The following is a 24,658-nucleotide window of genomic DNA, read 5'->3' as shown; positions in this document are numbered from 1 at the left end:
TTTAATGGAACAGATACAGTATTAGAAATGTAGGTCAGTGCTTGTGATTGTGTTTAACCCAGCAGAGAAGAAGGTTTTGCTTGCCTTGACCTTCCACCACTGTACAAAGTGTAAACAACAGCTTGCTACGGAAGCCAATCAACACCTCAGCGGACAGCGAGCTTGATCTAAGGTGCATGCAGAGAGGTCGAGCGCCTCATCGCCCACCAGGATGACTCATAATCATCTCCACAGGTGCGCATTGTGGCGATTTCCTTGCGATTATTCTTGGTGCCTGGCCAATTAGTTTGTTACCTACCGGGCGGTTGTGTTTAGCCTTGCACAATCATTTACTCTCCATCCACATTTGGAGTCGTTTACTCATTGATTATTGACTTTTAATTCATTTCCATCCATTTTCTGTACCACTCTATCCTCACTAGGGTCGCGGGCGTGCTGGAGCCTATCCCAGCCATCTTCGGGCGAGAGGAGGGGTACACCCTGAACTGGTCGCCAGCCAATCGCAGGGCACATATAAACAAATAACCATTCGCACACACATTCACACCTAAGGGGAATTTAAAGTCTTCAATCAACCTACCATCCATGTTTTTGGGGTGTGGGAGGAAAAAGGAGTGCCTGGAGAAAACCCACACAGGCACGGGGAGAATAATACAAACTCCACACAGGCGGGGCTGGGTTTTGAACCCCGGTCCTCAGAACTGTGAGGCAGATGGACTTTTCATTCACTCATTAAAATTAGTAATTGAGGAAAACAATTCTGCGAGTTGGAACTACTACAAAACATGAATATTACAGGAATATTACTGATTGACAGACACATTTGAAACAAATTGAAAGTACAAAATGGATAGAAACTACTGTTTGTCTTGCAGTGTCTGTGTACATGCTTGTGCCTTTAAGAGGCGGGGCCCGGTGGAGTGGTGCGTGACATCAGTGATTCTGCGCAGGAGTGTCTGGGCGTGAGCGGTGGCTGACAGCAGTTTCTATGCAAGTGTGCTATTTGTGTTTTACCGTTTGCTAGCGTTCAGTAATCGGCTATGGCTCTCCTTTCCCACATGCAAGGGTATTACAGTAAGTTGTAGAGTGTTACTAAATAGTAACATGGCTTTTAATGAATTTTTATTTTTTGTTTTGTTTTTGTTTTTTAGTATTAATGTTTTAGGCTAGGAAGCGTTTATTTTACCACCAAAAAAAAAATCACAGCAAACACTCAAAATCCTGCGATATGGCTAATTATGAATATGGAAAAAAAATCTGCAGTGCACTGAATCCACAATAGGTGAACCGCGATATAGCGAGGGAACACTGTAGTACAGTTTAGACCTACATATTCATAAATACTTCAGCATACGAATTGAGGTGACGCAATGTCACGATTGTACCGACACATGTACACATGTACTTGCAACGCGCGTTTTCAGACTCATACACATTGACAATAAAGTGCATGGCATCTCGCAGTACAGTTAATGTCAAAGAGCAAGCGTGAATAAAAATAGCAGCCGCGGCACAAAAAGAGAAAATCCCCCGCGAGAATGAAACAAAGGAATGTGACAGAAGCTTCGATCGCACAATGACAAAGGGAGATGCCGGATGTGATTAAGACAGACACGGGCTGACAAAGAGGGAAAGGAAAAAGATGTGTATCTCTGTCAAGCGTGGTGAAAAGACTGGTGGAGGTATTCCTCTCTGGGTCCTGAAATGTTACTTTTGAGTTTTGCCCTCGCTAAAGTCAGTCACGACGCTTTGCATGTTCGGAAATAGCGCCTGTGTGTGGTTGCGCTATTACATGTTATATGTCACACACCCTTTCTTTCTGCAAGCATCCCCAATACATGTACGTGTGCATGTGCGTGAGAGAGAGAGAGATTGTGTTTAGCTTTAAACTAGCGCAGCTCATTTCAATTTTGCCTATCGCATCAGGCTGAGTCACTCATTTACTCCCAGCAACTCAGCATCTTTGTTCCTCTAAATGCAGGTCCACGCTCACACACAGGCACACATGGACACAATGCGAGAGTAATTGCCTCGCATGAATGAAGGGAAACGTTTTGCCATACAACAATAGAGGAGAGTCAAACCCTTTACAGTTGCGCCTGCCACACAATACAAAGACGTGCAAACGAAAACCTCATCAAGGGAGGCGAATAAAACTCGACTGGCCGGCTTTATGTACAACCCCAATTCCAATGAAGTTGGGACGTTGTGTTAAACATAAATAAAAAAAGAATACAATGATTTGCAAATCATGTTCAACATATATTTAATTGAGTACACTACAAATACATTTAATGTTCAAACAGATAATTTTTTTTGTTTTTAGCAAGTAATCATTAACTTAGAATTTTATGGCTGCAACACATTCCAAAAAAGCTGGGACAGGGTCATGTTTACCACTGTGTTACATCACCTTTTTTTTTAACAACATTCAATAAAAGTTTGGGAACTGAGGACACTAATTGATGAAGCTTTGTAGGTGGAATTCTTTCCCATTCTTGCTTGATGTACAGCTTCAGCTGATCAACAGTCCGGGGTCTCCGTTGTCGTATTTTACGCTTCATAATGTGCCACACATTTTCAATGGTAGATAGGTCTGGACTGCAGGCAGGCCAGTCTAGTACCCGCACTCTTTTACTACGAAACCACGCTGTTGTAACACGTGCAGAATGTGGTTTGGCATTGTCTTGTTGAAATAAGCAGGGGCGTTCATGAAAAAGACGTTGCTTGAATGGAAGCATATGTTTCTCCAAAACCTGTATGCACCTTTCATGGTGGCATTAATGGTGCCTTCACAGATGTGTAAGTTACCCATGCCATTGGCACGAACACGGCCCCATAACATCACAGATGCTGGCTTTTGAACTTTGCGTCCATAACAGTCCAGATGGTTTTTTTCCTCTTTGGCCCGGAGGACACGACGTCCACAATTACCAAAAACAATTTGAAATGTGGATTCGTCAGACCACAGAACGCGTTTTCACTTTGCATCAGTCCATCTTAGATGAGGTCGGGCCCAGAGAAGCCGGCGGCGTTTGTGGGTGTGTTGATAAATGGCTTTTGCTTTGCATAGTAGAGTTTCAAGTTGCACTTACGGATGTAGCGCCGAACTGTATTTACTGACATTGGTTTTCTGAAGTGTTCCTGAGCCCATGTGGCGATATCCTTTACACATTGAAGTCAGTTTTTGATGCAGTGCTGCCCGAGGGATCGATGGTCACGGGCATTCAATGTCGGTTTCCGGCCTAGCCGCTTACATGCAGTGATTTCTCTGAACCTTTTCAGAATCATCTTTATTTGCCAAGTATGTCCAAAACACACACAAGGAATTTGTCTCCGGTAATAGGAGCCGCTCTAGTACGACAACAGACAGTCAATTGACAGAGAACACTTTTGAGACATAAAGACATTGAGAAAAACAGTCACTGAGCAATAAAGGGTTGCTAGTTATCTGGTAATGCCGGTACATTTTTTGGACAATTGTGCAAAAAGATGCAGAGTCCTCTAGCACTTAGAGCAGTTTGGATGACTAATATTGCAATAGTCCGGTGCAATGACCATTGTGCAAAGGGCGCCGAGACTTCAAGCGAGTAGTATGATAGTCTGGGACAATGTTGATTGTGCAAATGCTGCAGATATTCCTCAGTCAGTGTGCAGATGGAGCAGATGCTACTCTGGCCAGTATTGGTCAACAACAGATATGCAAATAGTGCAGTGTGGTGAGACTACTACAGTGAGTGCAAGAGTAATATATAATTGGCCCGAGAGAAATGTGACAACAAACTCAAGACAAAAAGACAAAAAATTGCCAGCATGTTGTAATGGAATTGAAGGTTAGGTGTTTAAGAAGTTGATTGCAAGAGGGAAGAAGCTGTTGGAATGTCTGCTAGTTCTAGTTTGCATTGATCGGTAGCGCCTACCTGAGGGAAGGAGCTGGAAGAGCTGGTGACCGGGATGTGGAGGGTCCGAGAGGATTTTGCACGCTCTTGTCTTAGTTCTTGCAGTGTGCAAGTCCTCAAGGGTGGGTAGGGGGGGACAATCCTTTCAGCAGTTTTGATTGTCCGTTGCAGTCGGAGTTTGTCCTTTTTTGTAACAGCACCAAACCAGACTGTGATGGAAGAACACAGGACTGATTTGATGACCCATGTGTAGAACTGCCTCAGCAGCTCCTGTGGCAGGCCTTGCTTTCTCAGTAGCCACAAGAAGTACATCTCTGCTGGGCCTTTTTGAGGACGGAGTTGATGTTGATCACCCACTTCAGGTCTTGAGAGACTGTAATTCCCAGGAACTTGAAGGTCTCGACGGTTGACACAAGGCAGCTGGACAGCATGAGGGGCAGCTGTGACGAAGGTTGCCTCCTGAAGTCCACGATCATCTCTACAGTCTTGAGCGTGTTCAGCTCCAGGTTGTGTCGGCCGCACCACAGCTCCAGCCGCTCCGCTTCCTGTCGATATGCAGACTCGTCACCGTCCTTGATGAGGCCGATGACAGTGGTGTCATCTGCAAACTTCCGGAGTTTGACAGCCGGGTGCGTTGAGGTGCAGTCGTTCGTGTACAGAGAGAAGAGTAGCGGAGAGAGGACACAACCTTGGGACGCCCCTGTGCTGATGCTGCATGTGGATGAGGTGGCCTCCCCCAGCCTCACCTGCTGTGTCCTGCCCGTCAGGAACCTGTAAATCCACTGGCAGATGGCAGGTGATACGCTGAGCTGGAGAAGCTTAGAGGAAAGGAGTTCGGGGATGATGGTGTTGAACGCTGAGCTGAAGTCCACGAACAGGATCCTCACGTAGGTCCCTGCACTGTCGAGGTGTTCTAGGATGAAGTGCAGTTTCATGTTGACTGCATCATCCACAGACCTGTTTGCTTGGTAGGCAAACTGCAGGGGGTCCAGCAGGGGGCCTCTGATGGTCTTGAGGTGGTCCAGCATGAGACGTTCAAAGGACTTCATGACCACAGATGTCAAGGCGACAGGCCTGTAGTCATTTAGACCTGCGATTGCAGGTTTCTTGGGGACTGGAATGATGGTGGGGCGTTTGAAACAGGATGGTACTTTGCACAGTTCCAGAGATCTATTGAAGATCTGTGTGAAGACTGGAGCGAGCTGTTCCCTTGCCGCTTTGTTAATCTTTTGTTGTTTGAAGATGCGTCTCACATCCTGTTCGCGGATGGTTGACGCAGATTGGTTTTGATGATATTATGGACCGTAGATGATGAAATCCCTAAATTCCTTGCAATTGTACGTTGAGGAATATTGTCCTTAAACTGTTCGACTATTTTCTCACGCACTTGTTCACAAAGAGGTGAACCTCGCCCCATCTTTTTTACCACCTGTCCCAGCTTTTTTGGAACGTGTTGCAGCCATAAAATTCTAAGTTAATGATTATTTGGTAAAAACAATAAAATTCATGAGTTTGGACATTAACTATCTTGTCTTTGTAGTGTATTCAATTAAATATAGGTTGAACGTGACTTGCAAATCATTGCATTCTGTTTTTATTTATGTTTAACACAACGTCCCAACTTCATTGGAATTGGGGTTGTAACATCTTAGTAGGGCCACGGGGGGACAATTCATCCATGACGCAACGTTTACACGTCAACAAACATCATTCAGTAAAATGTGCTTTGCAATCCAGATTGTTTGCTCCACTTTCTGCTTCGTGCCAAGGTCAACTTGCTTTGTAGCAGGATAGAAGGCCGCTGACCACAGAAAATATCCTGAAAAATTCTTGGCTTTATGCTTTATCACTTAGTTTTTTCCATTTTTTAAAAATAAATATATAACAATATGTACAATAATGTCTTGAGATAGGAGTTCAATTTGTTTCAGGCTTGTATCTCAAAACACTATGTAAAGTCACCTTTCCTCATTGAAATGAATAGAAATGCATATACAATATAAATATCGCACTCTACAGTATTGTACTGTATAGAACACAGCATTACTATTTGCTCTCCACCCTACCTGCAAAAATGCGAGCACAAAACATGACTGTACCTAATGTATTGTCCTTCATCTTCTACTGGCGGTTGGAAAACCAGCTTACTGGCGCATTACTACCACCGACTGATATCGTTCTTCCACTGCAAGGAAACCCACGTCAGTTGTAAAGTTTCTAGTGGTGGGGGTCTGAAGCACATCTCTATCTCAATTTTTTGCTCGAATCACCAAGTGACGGCTCGTATCCTAAAAAGTCGCAAGTCAAGGCACTTGTATCTCAAGGCACCACTGTGATTGCTTCACCTTATCTATATCACACTGATGGATTGGTTTTGGACTTTGGTGGTTCGGGCTAAAGATGAGGTCCAAAAGAGTTTCTTAGTCAAGATGCATCACTTCAACATACTTCCTTGACACCAATTATTATTGGTGTTACAGGTCCTTGGCGACATCTTGTGGCATTTCAGAAAGAGCACAAAAACCACTGAATTTGTGAAAAGTCAACCACCAATATTAGTATTTTATCATGATTTTCGAATTAACTGTAATCCAGTTTGAAATCAATTATCCCTCAGACAAGCGCATGTAAAAGAAATAATCCTCTCAAATAGCCATCTTGCATACATATTGGTTGGTTACTTAAGTGGTATAAAGTAAAAAAATAATAAAATTAAATAAAAAAAAAAAAAAGGTTCACTCTTGTAGAAAATGATCACACAACCTCGTGCCTTTTCACAAGTAAGACATAATAAACCACAACAAAAAAAAAATGGAAGAGATGGCGCCTGTGTCGTCAACCGCTGTGCATGAACAAGACTTGCCGAGTCAGGCTGTTCTCAATTAGCGGTACACGGCTGCTCCTATGTCGCCACGTACGCGTGTGAAACAAAGTGTGCCACCGACTTGAGCGAGTAGAGCAAAATCCAATAAGCAGAATGGAGCTGTTATTAGATTTGCTTGCCTGCTCTGTTTATTAAACTTCACTTCCTGTCAGTGTAACACACACACACACAAAAGAAAAGCAGAGCAGAGTCACGCATTAATGGGACTGAACCAGACACACGAGAAGTGAACGTCAATCAGTAATTAGTCATAAATGAGTGAATACGTCTTAATGTCCTGCTGAGAGGATTCCATGCTGCTGTGTTCTTTTGCTGAGTGAAGGACAGAGGTGCCAAAAGTGCTCACACTCTGTCCTTAAGCAGAAGTACAGCTACTTGTGTTTAAAAACCAAACAAAAGTAGATTCAAGTACTGTACTTAAAAGTAAAAAAGTACAGAATCTGAAGTGTAAAAAGAAAAAAAAATCTTGTCAATTTATTACACACAAAAAAAACTTCTCTGCCAAAAAGGTTTCCCTCTTTTATTAATTTGCATACTGAGAAGAAGTGTATCATAAATCAATCGTTAAATAACGTAATCATTTTATGAACAGATTGAAAGCCAGCATTCTATTTTTGCGGCTGGAGCAGCCTCATCTGCACTCAGCAGAGAGGAGCAGGAGGAGGCGGAGTAGACTGGTAAATAAATCAAAATCGGGCTACGGCAGCCACAAAAAGCTTTTGGTGAGTGACGACCCGAGTCACAGAAGGAAGGCAAAATGAAAGAGGAAAAGCAGAGGAGGGTGGCAGCGTCAGACAAGGAGGAAAACTCAAAGGGCAAAAAAGGAACAAGGCTGCCGAGGCCTCATCCCAAAACATTTGTAGGGAAATAATTCACTGTAATTAGCACAGACGGAAGACTCGAGTCACATGACTTGACTCGAATAAGACTTAAGTCGCTAATTTTAGGACTTGTGACTTTCATGGCTAAACTTAGGAAAGTCTCGAAACGACTTGACTTGGACTTGAATTGCGTGACTTGACAAGTCTTGCCTGTTTACAGTTAAAAATCTGCATTTTTAAGGTCATTTATTTTGTTTCTGCAAGAAAAGTAATTTTTTAGCAGTGCTAGTAAAACTGGCAAAAAAAAATCTGCTTTGACATGGAGTTTGGAGGCTACTAAATGAAGCAAGCATCTTGGTAGAAGCTGCGAAGATGATTAAATGTGGAATCATGGATTTTGTTTTTGATAAAATCGGGAAAAAGAGAAGGGAAACGTGCAAGGTTTGCACATTCAGTATGTGACTTGCTCCCTGTATTTCTGGTAATTAGAAGACGATTAATTTAATTTGTCTGTTTGCTATATTAAGGGCCCAAGCACCAGGATTTGAACCGACGAATGGAGGGCTTGAAGTCGACTAATTGCCAATCACGTGTTTTGGCATCAACAATGTGGATGCCTTGCAGAAAGCAACATGATGGTGTGCCATGTGACGGGTCAAATGAAATGGAACTACCGTAATTTCTCATGTATAATGCGTATTCCCCCCCCCAAAAAAAATAATTGTCTAAAGTCAATAGTGCGCATTATACATAGGTATAGGGGGAAATGAAAAAGCTTTCATATTTTATAAATGTATGCCGTCATCTAGAGGTTATCAAAAAGCTGTACACTTTCATTCCAATGTCACCGCCACCTAGAGGTTAAGTGAGGTGTACACTTTCATTCTAATATGCCGCCACCTATAGGTTATGAAAAAGCTGTAGCCTACACTTTCATTCCAATATGGCAGTGGGGGACGTATGACTACATATACTGTATGTATAGTTGTGCTCCTAATTTTACATACCCTGGAAGAATTTGTGAAATATTTTTCTTGTCTGAACAACAACAACCATCATTCATTCTTTATGGTTATGTTTTGTTTAATGATAATGCATTTCCGAATGCTTGACAGTTTCATTTGAATCCCATTAAAATAAAATTAAATGTGTTTCGCCTAGTCCTTCATTTTTTCTTTAAAGAATTGTATCCATCTTACAAATTCTGCCTGGGTAATCAAACATGAGCTGTGTGTTTTCTCATTTACTAAATACAAGTAAGGCTGTGAATTTCAAGATAAGAGCAAGTAAATAAAAAAGTATTACATGTTCAAATAAAGTGCTTAACTTCAGAATAATTTAGAAAAAATACATCATGTTTTGATCATTTGGGTAGAAGCAAAATCATGCATTGTAAAAATGCATTACACATAGGTAGGTACAATTGTTGTATTTGCCGTATTATAGCTGGCAAAAATGGAGAGACACTCTCAAAAGCCTTGAGGCAAGGTCACGGAAGTCACAGTCGACCATCTCACCATCCAATCAAGGTGTCGCGGGGGGGTGGGGGGGGAGGCACAAAGTCCCGCCCACGCGCCTCGCTGCTCCCCGCAGATCGCGCCACCTGTTTTTCTGTTCGACCCTCAAGCTCCTTTGCCTTGTGCTTCTGTTTGCTTAGCCCCGCACTTAACTGTCACTGAAATTAAAACCTCAGTGATCGCGACATACTTTTCTTGTTTTTTTTATTTACAAATATGCAGCAGACACCCACCCCAATGGCGTCCTGACAAAAACGCCAAAATACCAAATGGAGAGGTAATCAGTTGATGAATAAACGAAGAGGAAGAGCATAATGCATAAGCATCGGCTTATACGGATGGAGCCAAGGTTGCTCTGTTGACAGCACGACGGGGCCGCACTGACCAGATGGTTCTAAGCAACAACCATTTGTTGCCTTTTTTCTATACTGGATTGAAAATATGCTTGGGAAGTCATCCACATTGGATGCATTTTTGACTACCAGTAGCTATTTTTTGTTTAACAAAATGTTAGTTTTTCAGCAAAAAAGTTAATGTTGTAGAGCAGAGGTGTCAAACTCAAGGCCCGAGGCTAGATCTGACCCGCCATTATTTTGTTTGTGGCCTGCGAAATGAAATAATAGGTATCTACTTCATGTTTTTTGCTAAAATCTGTCTGTGCACGTCCAGAGGAGACATGGGGAGTATACCGGTACAAGGATGATAAGGATGGAGCTGCCAGGCAAGAGAGCTCAATGAAAACCAAAGAAAAGGTTGATGGATAAAGTGAGGGAAGACATGAGGGCAGTTGGTGTTAAAGAGGAGGATGCAAAAGATGGCTTACATGGAAAGGAATGACGCATTGTGGTGACCCCTAACTGGATAAGCCCAAAGGAAAAGAAGATTAGAAAAATGCATCTGTGCAATTTAAGGCCTTCTCTCTAAGCTTATGACAATGGAGTTGTTTATACTGTATGAGAAAAGGTAGCAAACTTACGAAAATTAAGTTGTGCATTTTTAACCCAAATCCTTTTTTTAAGTCAAGCTTGTTGAGAAAAAATTGCAATCTTACAAGAAAAAAAGTTGTGTATTTATAAAAATGTATTATTCATGTAAATCCAACCATGTATCCTTTCTCTTCCACTTGTCCAGAGTCGAGTCGCGGGGGCAGTAGCTTAGGCAGGGAAGCCCAGACTTCTCTCTCCCCAGCCACTTTGTCCAGCACTTCCGGGGGATCCAGAGGCGTTCCCAGGCCAGCCGAGAGACACCATCTCTCCAGCGTGTCCTGGGTCGTCCCCGGGGTCTCCCCGCGGTGGGACGTGCCCGGAACACCTCACCAGGGAGGCGTCTGGGAGGCATCTTATTCAGATGCCGAACCACAGCTCGTGACCTTAGGTGTCTTTTCGGGCTGCAACCGGCACTTACCAGCCTCCAGGATTCAAATAAATATTTAATGTAATTACAACCCCAATTCCAATGAAGTTGGGACTTTGTGTTAAACATAAATAAAAACAGAATACAATGATTTGCAAATCATATTCAGCCTATATTTAATTGAATATACGACAAAGACAGATATTTAATTTTCAAACTGATAAACTTTGTTTTTAGCAAATAATCATTAACTTGAAATTTTATGGCTGCGAGACGTTCCAAAAAAGCTGGGACAGGGTCATGTTTACCACTGTGTTACATCACCTTTTCTCTTAACAACATTCAATAAACGTTTGGGAACTGAGGACACTAATTGTTGAAGCTTTGAGGAACATGCACTTGTTCAGAAAGACCCAATCATGGCACCCACTTGTTCCCAATTAGCCTGTTCACCTGTGGGATGTTCCAAACAGGTGTTTGATGTCTTTTTTGCCACCTGTCGCAGATTTTTTGGAACGTGTTGCAGCCATAAAATTCTAAGTTAATGATTATTTGCCAGAAACAATAAAGTTGATCAGTTTGAACATTAAATATCTTGTCTTTGTAGTGTATTCAATTAAATATAGGTTGAACGTGATTTGCAAATCATTGTATTCTGTTTTTATTATGTTTAACACAACGTCCCAACTTCATTGGAATTGGGGTTGTATATTTACTGTACTTCACTGCTGCGTTAGCTTAGCTTCCCGATTCCATGACTTGGGCTTACTTTCAAAATCAGGTTACGTCGCCGCTGTATAAACACAATTCTGTTCTAAACCCAGGACACCCTGGCATCTAATTCCACATCTGATTCCACACTTCGCACTCAGGCACATCACACAAGCTAATTTGCCAGCAGACGCTAAACATCAGAAAATTGAGCCACCTTGTGAGGAATCACACAGACCAAAATGAAAGAGAAAACAAACGGATTTGTCTGCTGAGAGCGCCCGTGTGCTGGTTGCTTGGTAACGGCATACATGCATATGCATTTGCGTCTAAACAACAACAAGCTGCATGGTCCAATAATGTCATGTATTATTCATTTACACAGTCCACTTGCTCTTATCACGGGCCAGAAAGCAGGAATGCACACTTCAGCGCACAGTGTATTGTACAATAATTTGCACTCATACATGATGACAGCCGCAAAAAAAAAAAAAAAAAGCTTTTAGCAGTCCTCTGGCTGTACTGCACCATTAGCCAGTGGCTACAGATGCTATGTTTAGCCCCAGTGATCCTAGCAGCAGTAACGTCCGCGCAAAGGTAGCATGAAACGTCTGTGTTGCCGGTCATAGCGGCGACCATGGCGGTGTTAATATTCTGCACATAGCGGGAGCGCAAAGTGGGCCCGTTCATCATGTTTGTGAATGTCTAATCGCAATGTTACTTGCGCTGCTTTTCATTTTCAGGGCAAGATTTATAATGGCGTCGTGTGGAGAAAAGGTGCACGTCGTATGTGTGTGTGTGAGAGCGCTAGCTAGCACACTGGTGAAGGAATGTTCTTCAATTTTCTCACCTTGCCGAGGACGAGAAAGGCCTCGGCGTGCAATTAATGCTCCTGTGTTTAACTTTTTAAAAAGAAAAAGTGTGTTTTTGTTCCTTACAGAGTGTAAACTGAACACTACTTACATGTTTATATGTCACTTAATAATAAATAGATGGTAGGTGGACATACGTAGACATACTTGATCTTTTTTCCAATAGAAGTCAGCAAAGGCCTGATTTGTGGGAGGTCTCGAAAGATTATCGTGAGTAATTACCCTGAGGTGTGAAGTGTGTTTTCAGCATCAACAATTGTAACAATTTCAAACCTGCCCAATATTTACAGTCTCAAAACTGTAGAGAGAAAGAGGCTGACGCTGGATTTTCACTCCCGCTCTGTCCGACTCCTACAGAGATTGAGCCCATTCCCTCCCAATCCCAAAACAAAATTTTACAGAATCCCACTCACATCAACCATGAAATTCAATCCCATCCCATGGGAATCCCACTGCGGGCATCGCGAAAAAAGGTCGGCCTCTACTACATACATACCAACAATCAGGCTGGAGTTGAGGAATTCCCCCCCCTTGTGATCAATGTCAGCAAAATCCCAATTGTCAGATGTGTCTAAAATATTATCCTGAGTGATTATCATGTGGTGCGGATTGTGTTTACAGTGATTGTTTCTCCCCTGCTCGGAAAATTGGAAATGTTAAACTTGTTATACATTTACGATCATAAATCCTTAGGTGGGGTACCCACAAACCGACAATAAGATCGATTTTGGGCATCCCCCTTCCAATCAAAGCCAGCAAAGGCCCGATTAATGGATGTCTCTCAAATATTACCCTGCAATTATCGTGCGGTCTTGGGGTTTGTTGAGTTACTTTTCCTCCCCTTCTCAGAAAATGGTCAGGGCTGAGAACCGTAAATGTTAACCTTGATCAATATTTTCGATCGCAAATCCTTCGAACTCGGTGATTGCGACGTAAACTGGAACGATAGCCAATTACGACGTTCGCGCTGCTACTAGCCACAAACAGAGCACGGACTGGTTGTGTTGAGTGCTTGTATAACATGTCTCAGAAGACCACACCACAATAAAAACGACAAGGAGAAGAATTTGTAACCGCAATGTAGTTACCACACCAACTAAGATGTAGCATAGCGTCTTTAATTTGTTCGCTATGTGTGTGATAAGCTGTGTTTATCTTAAATCCTATTTGTATTTCTTTATTTCCATACATACAACCGTCACGGTGCTCCTAAGTTGTAATATAATAGGGTCTGAACTGAATGTTGCACTTGTAATTATGTGAAAATAAAGGGAGACCTTTGTATTTTTGGAGAGGAGAATTGATTTGTTTGGTTTGACTAAAAGTGGGTCAGAACTTAATGACCATGGAAAAATGTGGGCTCCAAGGTCAGGCATGCTGAGAACCCCCCGCTGTATACTGCTCACGGGAATGGATACGCAGTCTGATTGCTGGCTGCATATAATTGCTTTTTTTCTTAAAATTGTCTGTCTCTGCGGCATTTATTTTGAAGTGTGTAACAATTTACAGGAACACGCAGGGAAGTAGATGAGATGGTGTGTCTGGCTGGAGCGACATGCAGATGGTTGTGTTTTTTTGAAAAAGAATTCTATTTATTTTGACCAAAAATATGTGAAACTCTTTGGGAACATATGCTCTGTTTGCCAAACAAGCAAATTCTTCATCAATTTCATAATTGGAAAACATAAAATAAGACTAAAACAAAACAAAACGTGTTCCAGTATTTATTAAGTTAGAGTAATACCACTAAAATCACTTAGACTGTACATTGTTCTTTGGAGTTTGCAGAAGGAGGCAGGAATAGTAAAGACAGTGCTATACTACTGATTTTCTGCTCATAATATTACATTGGTATTTATTTTAACAACTTGTTGACGCTGTGTGGAGTAGAATTGTCGTTTAGAGTGAACCTTCGCTTGAATCAAAATGTATAATCTTTGAAGCTCCCTCCATGATACTTGCTTCATGAGTTAGCCTTTGCACTGCGCATCATATCATACTGGAGGGTTGCCAGGTTTGCACGCATTACACACTCACACACTCACACACACACACACACACAAAACCTTTGTTTTCAAAAACAAACCTTATGGCACGCGATCTTGAAAATGCTGATTTTGAAAAGAAAACATGTAAGACTTGTCGTGTAGTCAAACTCAAGTCCCTCGTCCTAAAATTGGTGACTTAAGTCTGAGTCCCAAACCTCAGCTTATAATTTAAGCAGACGTTTACGGTACAATGAAAAAACAAACAAACAAAAAAACATCATATTTCTAAATAACTGCTCGTGTATATCATGAAACAACGGATCTGTGTTACTAGGACATCCTGTCTTGAAAGAAACATACATATTCTGATCTTTTTAGCGCACGTGATGTGGTGTGACCAAGCAGAGCCATGACATTAGCGCCGATGTTAATGCTAACACAACACCAGAGGTCTCCTAGGTTGTTCCACTGACATCACAGACTACTGTAAACAAAAAAGACAACAGCAAAACTTGACCGCGTTGCGGCAGCAATCGTCGTGGCATGTGCGATTAATGCGGTTACCATGGCGACACTGAGGCGCCTTTCAATCGAGATGACCATTAAGACCACGAGATTAGATCAATAAAGAGGGAGACTGGAAATACACATGGGGCCAAGTCAGGGGGAGGGGGGGGGGGGGGGGGGGGGGACGAGGTTAGCGTGAGGATGTACCAGAGGAGGAGGCGCTTGGATACATAAAAAGAGGGTGCGGTAACATACACACATCAAAACACACAATCCCATAGTGCGTGTTTGTGTTGTGCTCCAGTGGTGGTCAGTGAGTGCACAAAGGCAAACAGAGCTCATTACGCTGAGACAACGTGCTTAGAGAGCTTCACTATCCCCGCTAAACGGCGGAAGGCAGGCACGCGCGCCACCTGTGAGTGTGTGTGCATGTGTATGTGTGTGTAGGTGTGTGTGTGTGCGCGGACCAAGGCTGACTACACTCATCGATCTCAACGCTCAGCCTCCAATCACTGCCGGAGCGTTACCATCTCAGCCGTCTTGAAGGGGGGCTGAAGCAGTAAGGGGAAAACTCCGTACAGACAATGGAGCCTTTTAGAGACGTCTACTACGGCTGAATCTATATGAATCAGCCGGAAACAGGAGGGATGAAAAAAACTGAATTAACTTCAGTTTTCCAGCTGAAATGAGCTTTTTATTAATTTATTTATTCACTAGTCAAAGCTATTAACAGCATAGTGTTGCCTAAGGCTCACACATCATTAACAAGGGCAGCACAATTGACTTATGGTTTTAAGCAGTTTGTCATTCCAAGTTTATTTCAACAATGCACTTTTACCTTCATCGTCCTCAACGAAAATGGAATCCTCCTCCTCCTCTTCCTCCTCATTAAACACTGTGTCAGCTTTATAGCATGAGTAAATAGAACAAATAAATGTGTGTTTTTAATACAGGTGCATCTCAATAAATTTGAATATGGTGGAAAATTGCAGTAGTTCAATTCAAAAAGCGAACCTCAGAATATTTTGGATTCATGACACACACGGTGAAATAGTTAATGATTTTTTAAATCTGAATTTTGATGATGATAATTTACAGCTCACAAAAACCCAAAATTCACCATCTAAAATTTTTTGTTTTTAAATTGCTTTCTGAAATGTATTTTCCCTGTGTTTAATGAATCTGTATATATGCAGTCTGAGATGAAAATGTGAGCTTCACCTTTTGAACTACTAAAATACATTAACTTTTCAACAATATTCTAATTCAATGAGATCCATCAGTATATACATTTCATTCACAATCTAAAAGCATATTTTCAATATTTAAATGATAAACAGTGATATTTTGCTAAACCAGAAAAATTTGACAAAATAATTTGAAAGATAATGCGAAATTTACCATCTGAGTCCAGATAGTCGTCTTTCACTATAAAATATATATGAAAAAGAAAGAATTATTACTTTGTGTAAAAATCTGTTTTTTTACATATCCATACATATTTTTTTTACAGACGTAATTATCGTCGTTGTTCAATGAAAAGCAGACAGCTGAAAATTTTGAATTGATTTTCCTATTAAGTAAAAACAAACTTTTGGTGGGGTGTTTCGAACACGAGAGAAAAAAACTATATTAAACAAAAATACAGAGAAAAAAATAAGTCACATAAGGACACATGCCCAAATAAAAATACCAAACTGCAAAACAAATGCAATGCAAGTTCTGACAACCTAAAGTTCAGAGCTACACTACTTAATACTACTTTTTAAAATCAAATACAGTGGAACCTCTAAAGTTGGATGCCCCTAAAGTTGTATAAATCAGAATTTTCTCGATAAACTGGTGGTTTAGTGTTTTGTATTTTCTTTGGCTTTTTACAGCGACACTTATTCCAAAAGACAACAAGGGGTGTTAAGAGAAGAATCTGACATTGTGCGAAGGCATTTTTGGGGATTTCAACACTGCCAAAAATGCACCAATTGTTGCAACTTCAAGGATTCTGGTGAAAATGTACATGCAAATGTATTTTAGGCCTTCCCAACACAGATAACCCAAAAACTCACTCTTAAGCATCCTCTGGAAAGTAGCCGCCGAAACCAATTTTTCCGATCAACAAGTACCGTCTAATGGACACAGAAAAAAGTCTGAAGAATCCGTGGCTGAAATTAAAATGAAGTTGGCCACATTGGTTTGAAGCAGCCATCTTAGGCGAACTCCTTTCAATTTCAAAGCTGTATCATTGTAAGGATTCTGGGTAAGTTAAAAATTGTTTTAAAAAAAAGTTTCACCAATCAACTCAAAATTGTGTGGACATATCTATCATAACAGGACATAAGAAAAAGCTTCAAGGGCCCATGCATAGATTTGAACAGGAAGGTGGCCATTTCAGTCAATAGCCACCATTTTTTCCCCATTGCTCGTGCTTTGACGAACACTCACTAGGGAATCTGCCCAGTTGGGTCCAAATCCAAGCAGGTAAACAAGTCATGTGAGCTACGCTAAATCGTGGAGCTTTTTTGCATATGCCTTCTAATGTGGGCGGAACATGGCGTCAAAGTTTGATTATTTTGGCAATTCTTGGAAAGTAAAAAAAAAAAAAAGCTCCTGACACCAGTTTCATTGATCATTGCAATTTAGATGATCATTTGGAGGGTTCACGATGAAAAGGTGGTTTGTGAGTCCCCGTTCATCGCTGCTTGCCACTTTAATTTCTATTAGCATTCAACTTCAGAGGCTCGACTCTACGGCTACCAGCTGCGGTATTTTGGTGTAGCTTTGTGATCTAAGCATCGCTGCATTTACCGTCCAAGTCCGAATAGTCATCCTTCACTATAAAAGTACACAAAAACAAGGATGGTATGAATTTGTGCATGTCCGAACCTCAAAAAAAAAACTAAACTTTAGCTAGACACGATTACTCCTACTTCTACTACTACTACGTCTCCTTACTTCTACAATTGGGAGCAAAAGGTCTAAATACACATCCAATAGGCACATGTATACTAATTCCACAATATAATAAAAATGATACTTTGATTATGCCAAATACTGAAACTCAATCATACTAATTAGATTTACCTATTCTGATCTCATCGTAAGTATGCTCCTCCGGCAAAGCTAGTGATTACCAAAGGTGTTAACAAGCCCACACTGATGAGTGAGTGTGTGTGTGTGTGTGTGTGTGTGTGTGTGTGCGTGCGCGTGTGTGTGTGAGTGTAATGGACTAGAAGGTTGTTAACATACTATTTACCTCTCAATGAATCTCTGTCACGTTTATAATGCAAAGCAGTATGATGGTTAGCTTCGGGGTACAAGCAGCCCATTGTGTTGATATTTCAAACCACACCCGCCAGTCCAATGATCTCTGATACAAGAGTGGTATTGCAAATTCAGTCTCTAATAAGGCTCACTTATGACCGCCCATGAAACGCGATGCTGTCTTTTTTCTTTGCTTTTTAACCCGCTTGACTTCCTTTCGTCCTCCGTGGCAAATCAGCACTATTTCTATTAACGAGTCCATCCATTTATGAATGCAGATGAGACGAAATGCATTATGTATCAAAGGCAGGGTCGTCCGTCTTTTAAATAGCTTCACTCTTAAGCCTCAAGGAGAACGGTCATTCTCTGCTTGAGACCCACAGAATGCAATAAATAAACTACAAAGCAATCTTTCTGTCTGTGTTTTAAGTGAAACTTCTTTTTTGGATGCTGTTCCGCCAACATTAAAGGAGACACATTGTGCATTTTTTCACAATTTAAAATCCCAGATGTCTTGATAACATAATTGTGACAAACAATCAAAAAATGTCATCCTATTGTTAGAGAAGAAATAAAATAAGCCTGTTTCGGGGGCGGTCCTGTCTCATGCAAATGAGCCCCTGGTAACCACACCCACCACCTCTACTGGCAGCCAGTGCCGGGTACGTCTTTCGTCACCAGGATGACTGGCAGCGACGCTAGGGTCTTGTAATAAGGCTACTAGCCCTGAGTGTGAAGAACAACCAAAGACAGTAAAAGCATGGATCGTATTTTCACTCAAGGAGGCAGCACTTCATCACCTAGTTTCACTTGTCAATTAGTGTCGCGGATCAGTACGTGTGGCGACACTTCGCCAAACACAAAAACGTCAACACCTTTCCTGAACAGGAATATTTGCCGTACATCGTAATGATGTTAGCTAAAGCAACTGCAACTAGATGGTTGCCAGTTCGTATCTCCCGCCCGAGCGCATGTTGTTGTTGTGTCCCTGGGCAGGGCACTTAACCCACATTGCCTACGAATGAATGTGGTTGGATGTGTGGTGGTGGTCGGAGGGGTCGTAGGCGCAGAATGGCAGCCAAACTTCCCAGGGCAACTGTGGCTACACAAGTAGCTTACCACAACTGGGTGTGACTGAGGAGTGAATGAATAATGCGTGAAATTGTAAAGCGTCTTTGAGTGTCTAGAAATGAGCTATATAAGTGTAATACATTATCATTATTATTATTTGACAACTTGAAGCGCAAAAGCCGACAAGCAAAAGCGGAGCAACGCCAACTGCAAACTGATCAACACATAATCAACCAATGTTCGTAACCCTGAAAACCAAACAACCCCTGCGTAAAACCCAACAAGTGCAAATGTCTTTCCCTTTGAAGGGTTACAATTAAGGATTGCGGCTAAGTGTAAGTTCAAGAGAATGTACTTCTTGTACACTCGTTATAAATTTTTATTCAGAAAGAATAAAACCTACCAATTCAGTGTAATATAATAGCTATAAAAATGTGAGATTTTGGATCGAAAATTTATGTTTTGAAGTTGTCTGGTTTTGCGATCAAATGACATCAAAGACCTCCTTGAAACACTTTTTCAATCAAAAGGTTGACTATTTTTTCCAAATTAACCTCTTCATTTATATTAACTTAAAATACCCCAATAACAAATTAGTAGCTTTAACCTGGAAACCAGATATATAAAATCTCATTTTACTAAATTCACCCAAAAATTGAGAAGTCTACTTATTCATTTGAACTTCCGACACTGTATCTCTGCTTAGCTTTTGGCCTTGAGATGATCGCCTCTCCGAGAAGTCCGGCCGTAACTTGAAAAGGGCGGTTCTTCCCCCAGCCTCACTGCCAAATTGTGGGGGGAGAAAGTCAATGTGGGGGTGGTATTATGTAAATTTGCCTCACTATTACGTAACAATCCGGCAAAATTCAGAAGGGCTCACTCACAGGCTCTTTTTTCGGAAGGAGACAGCTCACAAAAGATTTATCTGCTTGTTTTAATTTCACATTTGATGGGTAAACAGGCCCTCCAGCGACCCAACCATCTGTTTACAAACTATTAAAATGTAAATTTTCCGTGATACTCTATAAATGTCCCCTTTAAGTGGTTACTTTGGCATCACAACAGAAGGGACGCTATTCTCCCTAATACAACCCAATGTACTGTCCCATCCGCAAAAAGCTGTTTTTTTTTTTTTTACAAAATTATTACACAAAGTCCAGCTGCTTTAACCTTAACTTCAAACATCCAGTTGACTCTTTACATCCCCCAAGATGACGTAGGTGTCACAAATGGCACGCAGTGTGACGGCCAGTGTTGCATAACAGAGCCAGATGGTTTAACCGCGATGGCCCACCACGGGGCCGAAGCCACACCACTGTGAACGCATTTCCTGTGTGGACCGACACGGAAGAACAGAGTTCGTATTAGCGGCGGGATGAAGGATTGGTCTGTGCTGACAAGAAACCCGATGGACAGCGTAGCCATCCATCCATTTTCTATATTCTTTGTCCTCATTTGGGTTACAGGTGAACTGGAGCCTACGCCAGCTGACTTTGACCCGAGGGGAGTTGCCACACAATCGCAGGTGACATATAGACGAAACAAAATTATCAAACTTTATTGTCCTAATATGACTTTCCTCCGAATTTTATGACTGTCTTCTAATGAAATGAATTACTTTTTCCTTATACAGGCACCTTGAGATACAAGCGACCCATTTTTCGAAATACAAGTTGTCATTCGGTCAATTTTCTGCTTTGTCTTGCGAGCAAAAGAGGCTTCAAGCTCAATAATGTTGCTCCCAGTTGAAGTTTATGGTCAAACTAAACATAAAACAATGTATTTAAAACAAATAACATTATCTTAAAGTTGCTAGCATAATGCTAACACACAATGGGAAAATCCTTAGACAGGGTAAAGAATAGCATCTCTGTAGTGATGCTCTTACATTTCATCCATCCATCCATTTTCTGAGCCGCTTCTGCTCACTAGGGTCACGGGCGTGCTGGAGCCTATCCCAGCTATCATTGGGCAGGAGGCGTGGTACACCCTGAACTGGTTGCCAGCCAATCGCATGGCACATACAAACAAGCTACCATTCACACTCACATTCACACCTACGGGCAATTTAGAGTTGCTAATTAACCTACCATGCATGTTTTAGGGATGTGGGAGGAAACCAGAGTGCCCGGAGAAAACCCATGCAGGCACGGGGAGAACATGCAAACTCCACACAAGGGGGCCCGGGGATTGAGCCCGGGTCCTCAGTTTTCAGAACTGTGAGGAAGACGCTCTAACCAGTCGGCGACCATGCTGCTCTTACACTCTAAGTAACTGATATTTGAAAACAAACGGTGCATCAACACAATAGACAATATAACAATACTCACAAGCATCATTTTTTTAATTCCTTTCTAAGAATGACTAATATTACCGCAGATTACTGAGTCACTTACAGTAGTTGTAAAAGTCTTCTTCGTTTGTGTCTTCATGACTGTATTATACTGCCTCCTGAAAATAACATTGTTTTTCATATGCGGGTGCCTGGAACGGATTAAGGGCATTTCCATGTGGAAAGCTAATTTGAGTGTTTTGAGTTTCGAGTGTGGTCACGGAAAAAATTACACTCTCAAGGCATCAATGTCATAGTAAAAATTTGTTGGTAGGTTTTTGTCCTTAAAATATGACTACAAATTTCTAAAACTGTCTTACAAGATTATGACATTTTCAAGCATACAGGAGGTTGAGAGCTGAGATTCGAAATGAGTACCTTCCGACTGTGAGGCCGACGTGCTAAACGCGCACAACCATGCTGCCCTGGAGTCATCACATTCCCAAAACCCCCTCAAAACATTTCAGTATTTGTCACGGTTTCACACTAATGTTCTATAATTGGGTTTTGCTGGGCATATCAAGTCTGAATTGTTTGCCATTTGTATCAGTAATTTGAATGCAAATGACAACATTGTAACCAGCAAGTAGACAAAAGGCCCCATTAGAAACATGCAAGCGCATATGGAAGGATTTCCACTGGCTAAAGTGTGGGAAAAAAATAAAAATAAAAAAAATAACCATCCTATCATGAACCAGGAAGAGAGGAGGCCTTTGTCACTAACTGGATGACGTATTTATACACTGCAATGTCAAATTATACGATACCAAATACTTGAACAGTACACTTCCTGGCATATGTAAAGGTAGTATGAGTGATTTCAACCTGAGTGCAGCTACTACTCACTCTGTCTGGCCTGTGGGAAGTGCTTTCATTAAGCTAATGTGGGTTTGCACCACCATGATGGATGCAGTTTAGGGTGTGGGGGGGTTTTGGGCTCCAGTGTGGGGCTGGGGTCTATCTGTGGACAGGGAACAGCGGGGAAAAAGGACAAGGTCGCATGCTCAAGTGGGAGAGCAATATCGGAGAGGAGGAAGTTGACGGGACCTGTTTGAATCCGCATGCACGTTCCTCGCACAAGGGATGGCCAAAAAAATTCCCATCCGAAATTTCAAACTTATTTTATATAGTAAAGGAAGAAATGATCATTCTCATTACAGACAAAGGTTTACTGCCTTGTAGAAAGCAAATAAATGTGAAGGAATGCTGCCACTATCTGAGGCTCAGAGCTAAAAGTCCACACTGGAACTGACCTACAGTAGTTGGGTCTGACTTTAACTGCGCCCTCTGCAAATGCACAAATCTCAATGTCAACTTTGCTCCATTCATGTCCCACCAGTCTACCTTGGAGCTATACTCAATTTAATGAGTTTTTGATTTGCTCTCTTCCTTTTTAGACCTAGTTTAGTATGATTGCACATGTGAAGAGTAAACTTTGGGAACCTCACTATACTCAATTGCCAGCAGTCTGTGCTGTAGGTATACAAAATATTGTAGTATTCATCCATCCATCCATTTTCTGCCGCTTATCCGAGGTCGGGTCGCGGGAGCAGTAGCTTTAGCAGGGACGCCGACACTTCCCTCTCCCCAGCCACTTCATCCAGCTCTTCCGGGGGGATCCCGAGGGGTTCCCAGGCCAGCCGAAGGACGTAGTCTCTCCAGCGTGTCCTGGGTCGTCCCCGGGGTCTCCTCCCAGTGGGACGTGCCCGGAAAAACCTCACCGGGGAGGCGTCCGGGGGGCATCTGATTCAGATGCCCCAGCCACCTCATCTGGCTCCTCTCGATGTGGAGGAGCAGCGGCTCTACTATGAGATCCTCCCCGATGACCGAGCTTCTCACCCTATCTCTAAGGGAGAGCCCGGACACCCTGCGGAGGAAACTCATTTCGGCCGCTTGTATCCGGGATCTTGTTCTTTCGGCCACGACCCACAGCTCGTGACCATAAGTGAGGGTAGGAACGTAGATCGACCAGTAAATCGAGAGCTTTGCCTTTCAGCTTAGCTCCTTCTTTACCACAACGGATCGATACAAAGTCCGCATCACTGCAGACGCTGCACCGATCCGCCTGTCGATCTCCCGTTCCATCCTTCCCTCACTCGTGAACAAGACCCCAAGATACTTGAACTCCTCCACTTGGGGCAGGATCATAACAAATTCAAATACTCTGTTCCCAAAACGCCGGCACGGTGTACGACTGGTTAGCACAACTGCCTCACAGTCCTGGGGACCGAGGTTCAAATCCCGGCCCAGCAAGTGTGGAGTTTGCATGTTCTCCCCGTGCCTGCCTGGGTTATCTCCGGGCACTCCGGTTTCCTCCCAAAAACATGCGTGGTAGGTTGTGATTGAAGACTCTAAATTGCCCGTAGGTGTGAATGGTTGTTTGTTTCTATTTTCCCTGCGATCGGCTGGCGACCGGTTCAGGGTGTACCCCGCCTCCCGCCCAAAGATAGCTGGGATATGCTCCAGTAGCCCGTGACCGTAGTGTGGATAAGTGGTAAAGAAAATGCATGGATGGATGTTCCCCAAACTTCTTCAATTCCTGTTTTGATTTCAACAACAGCCCATTTAAGCGGTAAATTTGTTGGGTCTGAATTAATCCCACACTATGTAGTAAAATCCTGCGGAGGATGCAAAACGTTGCCGATTAGATCGTATGATTCAACTAATTCCACATAGTCACTGATAACTGTAGCTTGCTTGATAAAGCGCGATGCCCATCCCGACAGTTTTAGGGAAACCCATTCGTCGTGATTCAAACAGGGCATCAGGTGTACTACATGGAGGGGAGATGTGTGGAGGAGAGTGGCAAGGGTTGAGAAGAACAATATGGCGTTTACCTTCTATGTCATTACAGTCAAAGTCTTGAGTGAGGCATGGATGGAGACAAAAATCACACACACGCACACACACACGCACACACACACACAGACACAAACAGGGAAACGGATGAAAAGCCGAGCCACTGCAGCTCTGTGTAAAGCAGAAACAAAATAAATCCAACATTTGCAACATGAATGAAGCTGAACATGAGGCAGAAAGATACATAGCGATGTGTTGTATGGGAAAAATGACAATTGTTATTATACTTCATTTCAGAATGATGGACAGGATGGTACCATTTGTACTCCGGGGCAGCGGGCATTTCACATTCACATGAACATGCCGACACAAAGATAGATTTGTCTCCAATTTTATTCGAGTAACTTATTTTGTCTTTTTGCTGTTTGACTGACGATGTTTAATGAACAGTTTATCCCACCCAAGAATGAAAAATGGTACGATCCTGCTGTCTCGCATCTACTGCATGGTAACATCCAAGTCGACAAACAAAATCCAAATATGACACTTTGCGAAGTTCAAGCAGCTATGTTTTTTTTGTTTTTGTTTTGTTTTTACTTTTCACTATTACACCGACAAGAGCTTTTATCCCACCCCAGCCTCGAAA

The 24,658-nt window shown here is 42.2% G+C and overlaps 1 protein-coding gene across 14 annotated transcripts in view; it reads right to left on the bottom strand.

Moving 5' to 3' along the window:
* Positions 1–24,658, bottom strand: part of shank3a (SH3 and multiple ankyrin repeat domains 3a) — a 247,951-nt gene that overhangs the window by 67,052 nt on the left and 156,241 nt on the right. For 11 of the 14 annotated variants that reach the window (XR_009788489.1, XM_061773051.1, XM_061773052.1 and 8 more), the window contains one exon: positions 24,051–24,074. The exons of the other annotated variants lie outside the window; for them this stretch is intronic. Coding sequence is in view for 10 of the 11 variants with exons in the window: in XM_061773051.1 (XP_061629035.1) it covers positions 24,051–24,074 (24 nt within the window). In the remaining variant the exon portion in view is untranslated. The remainder of the gene's footprint in view (positions 1–24,050; positions 24,075–24,658) is intronic. 14 annotated transcript variants of the gene reach the window in all.

Source organism: Phyllopteryx taeniolatus, chromosome 5, assembly GCF_024500385.1.
Source record: "Phyllopteryx taeniolatus isolate TA_2022b chromosome 5, UOR_Ptae_1.2, whole genome shotgun sequence".
NCBI lineage: Eukaryota > Metazoa > Chordata > Actinopteri > Syngnathiformes > Syngnathidae > Phyllopteryx > Phyllopteryx taeniolatus.
The sequence above is the reverse complement of the archived record's forward strand: the minus strand, read 5'-3'. Positions and strand labels throughout refer to the sequence as shown.